The sequence below is a fragment of the Dipteris shenzhenensis genome, chromosome 2, assembly GCF_047967505.1.
Source record: "Dipteris shenzhenensis isolate YYH24624 ecotype China chromosome 2, Dip_SZ_1.0, whole genome shotgun sequence".
In the NCBI taxonomy this organism is placed as follows: domain Eukaryota; kingdom Viridiplantae; phylum Streptophyta; class Polypodiopsida; order Gleicheniales; family Dipteridaceae; genus Dipteris; species Dipteris shenzhenensis.
Window position 1 is genome coordinate 35,501,397 of NC_141597.1, and position 10,602 is coordinate 35,511,998.

At 42.8% G+C, this 10,602-nt stretch overlaps 1 protein-coding gene across 1 annotated transcript in view; it reads right to left on the minus strand.

Moving 5' to 3' along the window:
• The window catches only part of LOC147904685 (uncharacterized), a 58,876-nt gene extending 58,421 nt beyond the window's left edge, over nucleotides 1–455 (minus strand). Inside the window, exon 1 of the mRNA XM_087392062.1 lies at nucleotides 102–455. Within this exon, the coding sequence (XP_087248188.1) occupies nucleotides 102–455 (354 nt within the window). The remainder of the gene's footprint in view (nucleotides 1–101) is intronic.
• Nucleotides 456–10,602: the final 10,147 nt, after the last annotated feature.

The window sequence follows — 10,602 nt, forward strand, 5'->3', positions numbered from 1 at the left end:
TTTGTCATCTCTACATGCTTCTAGTGGAGATTACCTTCATGAGAATGATTGAAAGTGTGCATTTCCTCAATAGCATCAAGAATTATTGTTGCATCATCAACATCGTCCTGAGCGTCCTTCATGCTATATTTTCGAAGACATGCTTCTTCAGTGATAAATCCTCGATTGGCAGCATATCTTTTTTGATGTTTCTGGCTTTCTAGAATATGGGTTCTTAGAAAATTAGACAAGCAAGTGTAAGCTAATTGCTTGCCTTCAATGGACCCTGATCCATATGGCATTCCACATTCAACACACCAAATTCGAACTTTAGGCTTTCCATTAAGATCCTCTGTGAGGAGCTCAAATTTATCATCTCTAGGTGTCTTACGCTGCCTCAATTTTTTGCAAACTTTTTCACAATGACTATCCCAATCTTCAAGAATAGACGTTGCTAAAAGTTTACTTTTGTGCATGTTTAAACCATGACTACAAGAAACATGCTCACGTCTTTCATCAACATTTACAATATCAACTTCTTTATGAATATTATCTGATGTTCTGCAAACACGTTTTGATGGTGTGATCTCATCGACAATTGTACTTAGACACCTCTTTATACCAACACACCTATCCTCTTCAACATTCCAACGTTCTTGTTGTATTGTATTTAGTATGCAACCTTCATCATCATTGTCATCTTTGATAACAAAGTGAAAAGGAACATTAATGATTCCATCTTGCATAATCTCCTTACGTATCATGCTATAGGTAGAGTCACCAAGCACTCTAACATATCCCAAAAGCTTCTTCTCAAATGATCCATAGTCAAACACCTTTATGTGAGTCTTTGAAGCCATGATATGATCAATAGTATACCTAATCAAAATAAGAGAAAAATATAAATAAACTCATAACTTTTAAATTCTAAATGGTATGCCATAGTCTAAATCACTAATGATATTTATTGAAGATCAATATTCTAGCTTAAGAGGAGAGAAAAATAAAGTATTTCACAAACGCTATATCAAAACAAAAAAGTTGAAATGTTTTTTATATACATAAATAGATCATGTACTAGAAAGAAAACCATCAATCTTTGGAATATTATTTAGAAACTGTAGTGCTACAAAAGGTTACAATGCATCATGTCGTAATGCACTTTCACATGTGACTTTGAATATAACTTCAAATGTATGAGTAACATCTGTTGCAGTAGGTCTAGCTTTAGGAATAGGATTTCTCATTTCCTCTATTCTCTTCCACCAATGCTTTAAGTGATCTAACTTAGTTGTATCTTAGACGTGAACAAAGTACTTGTAAGCTAGCCGATACAACTTTTCCAATGAAAAGGCTGCAGCATAAATATCAGTTTCCTTGGAAAACTTTGCATATGGAAAAGTATACAACTCAGAAGCCAACCACTTTCTTCGCATGCATCGCTCTTTGAATTGAGGGTCACATCGATCCTTGCCATCATTGACATATTTATCACTCTTGCTTAATCCCCAATCGATAATTCCTATGAAGACCTTATCAGACTCACTATCAAAGTGAAATGTTCGAAGGATGCAAGTCATTATGCAAAAGGTCTTTTCCATGCATGTATTTTAACGTCCCCATCAAAGTACCAGCTAGATTTAAGGCATGAGTACGGACACGAGATAAATGGTCTAGCTCCTCTCCCACATAGACTGAGTTCATAGCATTTAACCTTGACCATTTGTCCAATGTCTCCCCATTCCAATACTGGTATACCAATCTTGGAGGATTTATCACATGAGCAATCGTGCGAACAAGTCCTTTATGAGGTAATTGGGCTTGCATTATTTCCATATTTGCCATTAACTCTCGCATGGACCTTCTCTCTTCCCTTTCACTTGGCTTTTGAGATACCTTAAGTTTCGTAATGGCAAAGGTCTCTTTTGGATAAAGCAGTCTACACCAATGATGTTACCTTTCACCACTCTTCCATATGAGCCTTCACCCAGCACATAATCTTTCTCTTGTACATGAATCTATTGCTTCTCAAGAAAAAACAAAGATGGCATTTTCAATCCTGTGGGATTGACACATTCTTTTGAAGAACTGGCATTGAATGCTTCCCTCTTTGAACTCATAACTGCCTTCCACTTTAAGGAAAACCAATCAATCAACTCTTTTTTATTATTTGTATCTCTGAGATTGAATGTGCTTGTCCGCTTTTCATAAACACTTTTAACTCTCCCTAGTTCTATGCGAATACTCACACAAAAATTATCTTGAAATTCATATTGCATATTCCATTGTGGATCTTCATTCTTCATCATGGTAATGACATCAGAGGAAAGATCCACACAAAGCTTATCCATCCCTCTTTCCCCTAAGTCAAAATACTTTTCCAAATCTTCCTGCGTTTTTGATAACAAGCTCATGCAAAGACACTTTGAGAATATTTTTCGCATTCCTTCCTTGAATCTATATTCATACAACACGCGTTTTTTATGACTCTTCATCTTGTCCATGTTACCTTCTGCGCATAAAACAAAATTAGTTGCTTTTGTAAGATTATCCTCTCTCTCTCTCTCTCTCTCTCTCTCTCTCTCTCTCTCTTCTATCCCTTCTTCTCTCTCTCACACACAACTAAACGGTTTGATTCTTGTGAGCATGTAGATGCATTTCCAATTATTGACTTGATTTTATAAGCATTCTTCCAAGGGAACTGCAGACCGTGTCAAGAGACCGGAGTACTCCCAAGGTTACATTGCTTACATACTTTACATTACACGACTTGATTCTCTAAGCATTCTGCCAGGGGAATTGCAGACCGTGTCAAGAGACCGGAGTGCTCCCGAGACTAGATTGCTTACATACTATATATTGCATGACTTGATTCTATAAGCATTCTACTAGGGGAATTGCAGACCGTGTCAAGAGACCGGGGAGTGCTCCCGAGGCTAGATTGCTACATACTATACATTGCACGACTTGATTCTGTAAGCATTTTGCCAGGGGAATTGCAGACCGTGTCAAGAGACCGGAGTGCTCCCGAGGCTAGATTGCTTACATACTATACATTGCACGACTTGATTCTGTAAGCATTCTGCCAGGGGAATTGCAGACCGTGTCAAGAGACCGGAGTGCTCCCGAGGCTAGATTGCTTACATACTATACATTGCACGACTTGATTCTGTAAACATTCATCCTAGGGAATTGCAGACCGTGTCAAGAGACTAGAGTGCTCCCGAGGCTAGATTGCTTACATACTATATATTGCATGACTTGATTCTATAAGCATTCTACTAGGGGAATTGTAGACTGTGTCAAGAGTGCTCCCGAGGCTAGATTGCTACATACTATACATTGCACGACTTGATTCTGTAAGCATTTTGCCAGGGGAATTGTAGACCGTGTCAAGAGACCGGAGTGCTCTCGAGGCTAGACTGCTTACATATACTATACATTGCACGACTTGATTCTGTAAGCATTCTGCCAGGGGAATTGTAGACCGTGTCAAGAGACCGGAGTGCTCCCGAGGCTAGATTGCTTACATACTATACATTGCAGAACTTGATTCTCTAAGCATTCTGCCAGGGGAATTGCAGACCGTGTCAAGAGACCGGAGTGCTCCCGAGGCTAGATTGCTTACATACTATACATTGCATGACTTGATTCTGTAAACATTCATCCAGGGGAATTGCAGACCGTGTCAAGAGACCAGAGTGCTCCCGAGGCTAGATTGCTTACACACTATACATTGCACGACTTGATTCTATAAGCATTCTGCTAGGGAAATTGCAGACCATGTCAAGAGACCGGAGTGCTCCCGAGGCTAGATTGCTTACATACTATACATTGCATGACTTGATTGCTTAATACATACTAAGACTATAGAAATATTAAAGCATAAAGCATAAATGGCATAGAAGCATAGGCATATATAAACATGAAATTATTTGTTGCATGCTATATGCTCCAACAATCATCCTCATCTTCCAAAAGATGAGGTGGTAGCTTAAGTCATCATTGCATTTGAAAAGAGGGACGCGGGCTTGGAGGAGGCCCTCCAAGCTTCTGGAGGACCTTCCTACACAACAAGACAAAGCACCCATAGACGCGCGCACAGACGCGTTTCATGAACTAAATAAAAAACTTACGGGCGCGTCTATTTGCGCGTCAGGAGACCCGCGTCTAATTGCGCATCTATATATCAGACTTACGCGCGTATAGACGTGCTCATACACGCGTAAATAGACGCGCATATAAACGCTTTGATAGACGCACGTATAGACGCAAGTCGAATAGATAGACGCGAATATAAAAGCGTTTTTAAACGCACTGATAGATGCGCCTTTTTTTTAATTTAAATTTTACAGAATACTGTGTATGTTGTGTATGCTATATAGTTACAAGAATCCCATATCCACATTCTGCAATTCAATTCTTACAGCCAATCGCATTTTAATTACAATTCCAAATAAAATATTACAACTCCAAAACGCAATAAAATTGAAAGCTCAAAAAGTGCTTGTATATACATATAGCACGAAGCTAAGCCACGCCATGTGGCTCCAAGTACAAAAAATAAGGAAGCTAAGCCATGTCATGTGGCTTCAAGTACAAAAAATAAGAGGAGTCTATATACAAGAGGCACGAAGCCAAGCCAATAGCTTTAAGTACAAAAAAGAATAGTAGCACTACTTCTACGACTAATCCTCGCTGCCTTCCATGCTCCCTTCTGCGCTGCCTTCTGCGCTCCCTTCTGCACCTCCTTCCTCATCTTCCTCGTCGTCTTGTGCAGGGGCGGCCTGTAAACAAGGGACAACATATATCAATGTATGAAAAATCAAATCTTTACTTATAATTTTGGCATTATTTAATTACTTTCAAATACCTAGGGAGCCTGTCCAGTAGCTCGGGTATACTGCTCCTCAGTAATCAACCCGTCATCATAGAAGTGCCTCCATGTATCTCCTCTGCGATGGTGGCGGTGGTAGGCTGTCTCCACTGGAGTAGGGTATCTGCCCACGATCTCAAGCTGCATGACCGCGATACACTTTGTGGAGCGATTAGTACAAAGAAACAACCAACCTCCTAATAAACTACATAAGCAATATAATTTGAGATCGATACTTACAAATTGGGCCTCCCATGATTCAACACCCCCTGCTCCAAAATGCGCGCTCCCATACTCCTCCATCTGGATCCTCCGTGCCTCCACGTGCTGAGACTGGGCTCCTCCCTCGCTGACTTCATTGCCTTCTTCCACTCACGCTTCTGAGCGGTGTGGGGTGGGCCCCTCGGCGCGCCGCTCGCTTTGCTTTTCTTTTGACTGCTTAAACTTCGCGAGCGGCTTTCTTCCTTCTTTATTAGCAGTTCTATAGATTTGAAGCTTAAGAGAGAGCCTCCCATACACAGTTCCAAGCTTTCACTCAAGACAAAGGGACCGTACCTACACAGCTTGCTTCCAAGCCTAAAGAAGAGGAGGAGTACGAACAAGGAGAAGAAACAAGTTTGGAAAAGAAAGATCCTTCCATACCTTTTTCCAAGTAAGTCCTTTTGAAGTTGTTCTTGCTTGCTCTTTTCAGTTTTGTACTTTTTTGCATCCACGAAATGCAGCATCTAGGTATGAGCGACACGTTCTTTTGTCGGGCGAAACGTCCTTTTCGACTTTTGAGTATTCTCGACTGTCGGAGCGCGTGTATAGGGGCGTCTGAGGGCGCATCTAAACGCACATCTACACGCGCGTCTATATGTGCCTCTGACTTGTTACAGACACACACAAATGCCTATATAGACGCTCACACAGACGCTCTGTTAAACGGAGTTTTAAACGAATTGTTAGATGCGCTTTTAGACGCGTTGTTAGACGGATGTTTGGACGGACTGTTAGACGTGGTGGTAGACGCGCTTTTTAACGCACTGTTAGACGGATTGATGAACGGACTATTAGACGCGCTTTTACTTATTGCTAAGTATCGTAACAATCTTTGACTTCCCCCATTTATCTGTGAACTGGCGATTGGGGGGGTTAGGATACCTAGAGCGAACAGTAGCGAGGGTCTCATCAGCCAACCTCTTTGGGTGGTCTTTATAGTGGATAAAGCAATCTCTGTAATTGTTAGCAATTATAGAGCGCATGAAGGCCATTACGTCCTTTCCCCGCGCATCCATCAAGATGCCTCCTGTGTGGGTGATGTCATAATAAATCGTACCATCACCCAGAGGCACGTCTAAATCATCGGAATCATCATCCTCCTCACCGCCACATGGCCCAAAGCACTGTGCCATGCATCCGCCACTGCTCTCCCTGCTACTACGCCTGCCACCCTGTCGTGTCGAGCTCGTACGCTGGCCACTCGTAGCTGGGGACTGCACGGGACTACGCTGACCACTCGTAGCTAGAGAACCGACGAGTCTCGATGGCTGGGGAGTACGTCGACGGCTCGCTGAGGCAGAAGGACCTCTTGAAGGCATGGGGGAAGGGGCATAAGACGGGATGGTAGAAGGGACATAAGACGGCATGGGGGAAGGGGCATAAGACGGTACGGGGGAAGGGGCATAAGACGGCTGTGCGGACTCCACTGGGGTGATCTCAGGCGGTGTGGGGTGGCTCGGAGTTTGTAGTGCCGACTCCTAGGGAGTGTTAAGGGTACCCGTCATGTACCCGTATAACTCCCAGGACTAGGAGGGTGCCCTAAAATATTATATAAATCCTTCCATATCGATTCACGCGGATCAGGTGAGCTAGAAGCACTTCCTCCCCACATGTTAAACTGGAAAAAAATAAACAAATCTATTACTTTGGGAGCTGAGAAGAAAGGGGAAAAAAAAAAAAGAGGCTCTGTCAGAGCGCGTCTATAGACCCGTCTAATCTTCACGTCTATAAACGCGTCTAACAAAGCGTTTAACAATTCAAGTAGGTTTAAAAGTCGCGGGTATAGTCGCGTCTATTAGCGCGTCTATAGTCACGTCTGAATACACAGAGTAGATGCGTCTATAGTCGTGTTTATTAGCACGTCTACAGGCACATTTAAATACACAGAGTAGATGGGCATTTAGACGCGCAGTTAGACACGACATTAGACGTGACGATAGACGCGGCGATAGACGCAACACAGAGTTTTTAAGTTAAGCATTTGAAGAAGAGCAAATTTGGTGGGTTGTTTGTTTGTAGGATGTCTCCATCTTCAACAAGCAGCTCCAGTGAGGATGAATCCCTCCGTATCCACCATCGCGAAATGTGGTTGGAGCAAAAAATCAAATGCCTGTGTGATCGATGTCGAGGAAACATGTATCGTGCATGCAGGATTACGCTCAATCATATCTCAAAGTATGGAGAATGGGATGTGACCGTAAACAGGGTAAGGATTTGTAAGTTAAGGTTGATTGAGATACCTATGGGTGTTCATATGTTTGAGTTATAATGATCCCGTTTTAATTTGATACAGGATGCAGTGCCACACCCGCACATGTTACCCTATGCCCGTCTTGAGGAGGCGAAGCGTCGGCGATATGAGGTGGGATCTTCAGGAGGGACCGTTACGGATGCATGGAGTGATGGTGATAGTAGCCCTCCACCATTACCTCATGAAGCCGTGGAGGAGGAGGTGTTTGATGATATGGTGCGGGATTTATATGTCCATCAAGGGAGGGATAATAGCATGGAGCAGGATGATCTTTTTACCGCAGCATCGACTCCACTATTTGAGGGGTGCACATTCTCTGTTCTACGTGCCTCCCTTGAGTTACTAAACTTGCAAACCATCTATGGATGGAGCAATGCAAGTTTGAATGCATTACTCAAGTAAGCTTTAAAGTCGATTTTGCAAACATGGTGAATTATGCTAGTGGGTCAATTACTCGAATGCTTTTCCTCATTTATGGTCTTCACGTGTAGGCTATTGTGTAAAATGCTTCCAAGGGAGAATAAATTACCGACCTCAAGAGATATGGCAAGGCAACATGTGACCTCTCTTGGAGGATTAGATTACAAGCGCATCCATGCATGTGTCAACGATTGCGTTTTGTTTCGTGGACTACATAAGGATGCAAGAGAGTGTCCTACTTGTGGAGAGGCAAGATATAGAGCAGATCTCAAAACCTTGGATGTGCCTCGTAAGGTATTGCGACATTTTCCCATAATCCCTCGCATCCAACATATGTTCAAGTGCAAATCTATTGCAGAGCTCATGTCATGGCATTCCTCCCATCGATCAACCGATGGCAAGTGGAGAACTCCCGCGGACTCTCCTGCGTGGAAGCATATTGAAGACACATGGCCAAGCTTCAAGGAAGAACCTAGGAGCTTGAGACTTGGATTGGGTATGGACGGTGTGAACCCATTTGGTCTCAAAAGCATGTCTTACAGTGTATGGCCAGTGGTATTGGTGAATTACAATCTTCCACCCTCTATGGCTATTAAGAAAGGACATGTCATGCTGTCCCTTCTAATTCCAGGGAAACATAAAGTCAAAAACCCTGATTTTTATTTGGAGCCTTTGATTGATGAGCTAGAGATACTTTGGAGAGGTATTGAGGTGCATGATGTGAGCAGGCCTCCCTCGTCACGAGACTTCAACTACAAAGCAGTCTTGATGTGGATGATGCATGACTTCCCAGGCTATGGCGAGTGTTCAGGTAAGCATTGCATTTTTTAATTATGAATAGGCAAGGAAGTGGCACCCTAAACCCACCTTCCACTCTTAATTGCATCTATTGTTTCAGGTCTCACTACATCGGGTTACCATGCATGTCCTGTTTGTGGTCCTTCGCTAGTTGCCTCACAGGCAAACGCATTGAATAAGGTCATCTATGAGAATCACCATCGATTTTTCCCACCTGATCATCCTAGATATGTTGCCCCTTGGAATGAAGTCCTCCCACAATCACTCACCGCGGGAGATTGGATGAGAATTTGGGACGGTTCCATGACTCCTCCACCACTTGGCATGAGCCGGTAAGGATTTGTAACTATTGGCTGGAAGTAAAGATTGGCTATATTGGTTGAAAGTGAGGATTGCACGCTAACACTTTATTTTGTTTAGATACTCCATCTTTTATTGTTTACCATATTGGTCCCACCTCAAGATCAATCACCTGCTCGATCCCATGCATATCTTCAAGAATGTGGCATCTACCATTTGGGAGCATTTGAATGGGACACGAGATTCGGCAGGCATAAGGGAGGATCTACGTACCACAGGGAGGATGCATGAAGCTTGGCCTCAAGAGAGACCAAATGGGCGTGTTTTTTTACCTCGTGCACCGTGGATGTTATCAAAGCTAGAGATGGCGATGGTGAAGCGCGCTATTACTACAATTCGTACTCCCACTAGATGCATGAGGTGTTTGAAGGGAGCCTTTACAAAGAGCAAGAAAAGAGGTGTAGAGCAATTATATGGCTTGAAATCTCATGATTGGCACAAGATGCTCCAAGTAAGTATTTTATATGCATAATATCTTTTTCCTTTCAAATTTGTGAGTGAATAGCTATAAGCAACTAATCAACCACCTCCTTGCAGGTTCAGTTCATACTACCTACTAGCATTTCACGTAGTGCATCAAAGGACGTGAAAGATTGTATTTACAAGATGAGCGAGCTTGTGAGGTATGTGAGCTCAAAGGAAATAGATCCCACCACGCTTGAGAATGCTCGAGTTATGTCAGTGGAGGCGGTTTGTTTAGTGGAGGAGACATTTCCACGTTCTATTCTCACAAGCCAACTACATCTCATAGTGCATTTGTGGATGAGATTGCTATATGTGGTACTATACATGCACGATGGTTGTTCTTCCTCGAGTGCTTCATGAAGACCTGGAAGGGCTTCATGAGACAAAATGCAAGACCCGAAGGTAGCATGGCCGAGGGTTGGTTGGTACAAGAGTCACTTGTATATATTTCTGAGTTTCTTGTTGATGTGGATAGCTCTCTCCCACGACTATGGAAAGATGATGAAGACCTAAGGATGACCTCTATTGTGCCTCAAGGAAAAGGACGCAACAAAGTAATAGACACGGAGTTGCGTAATAGTATCAACCTCTTTTGCGTGCTTAATAGTGATGTGATGAAAAGATGGGTGACAAGATACGAGGATGCAAAGGCAAGAAGACAAGAAGAAAGGGCCCTCTTTCGTACACACCACGAATCTCGTGTGCCATACCCTCAGCGTCTAAGAGCACTTCCAAAGGATATTCATGTGGATTGGCTACTTGATGAAATGGAGAAAGCAGAGAAAGACGAGGGGATGCATATCACAATGGAAGAATGGGAGTATGCTAGGGGATGCATGAGCAAGGTCGGTATATAGAATGTTATGCATAAGTTAGGAGGTTTTTATAATTTAGATTGCTTATTTAATTGATTTTTTCTTGGTGTAGTGCACTATGTTCAATGCTATATGGTGTGAGGGCAAGCATTTTCGAACACAACGGATTGATGATAAGAGAAACACACAAGATTGCGGTGTCACTGCTAGCTTTGCGGGAGCCAATGGAGTCATGGATGATTATTGTGGCATAATCCAAGATATCATTATGCTTGACTTTCGATGCTTCTTTGTGTATGTTTGGATGTAAAGTGGTTTAAGGACGTGGTGGAAAGAGGCCCTAATGCAACAATCAAAACGCCATGCAAGTGGCTTTG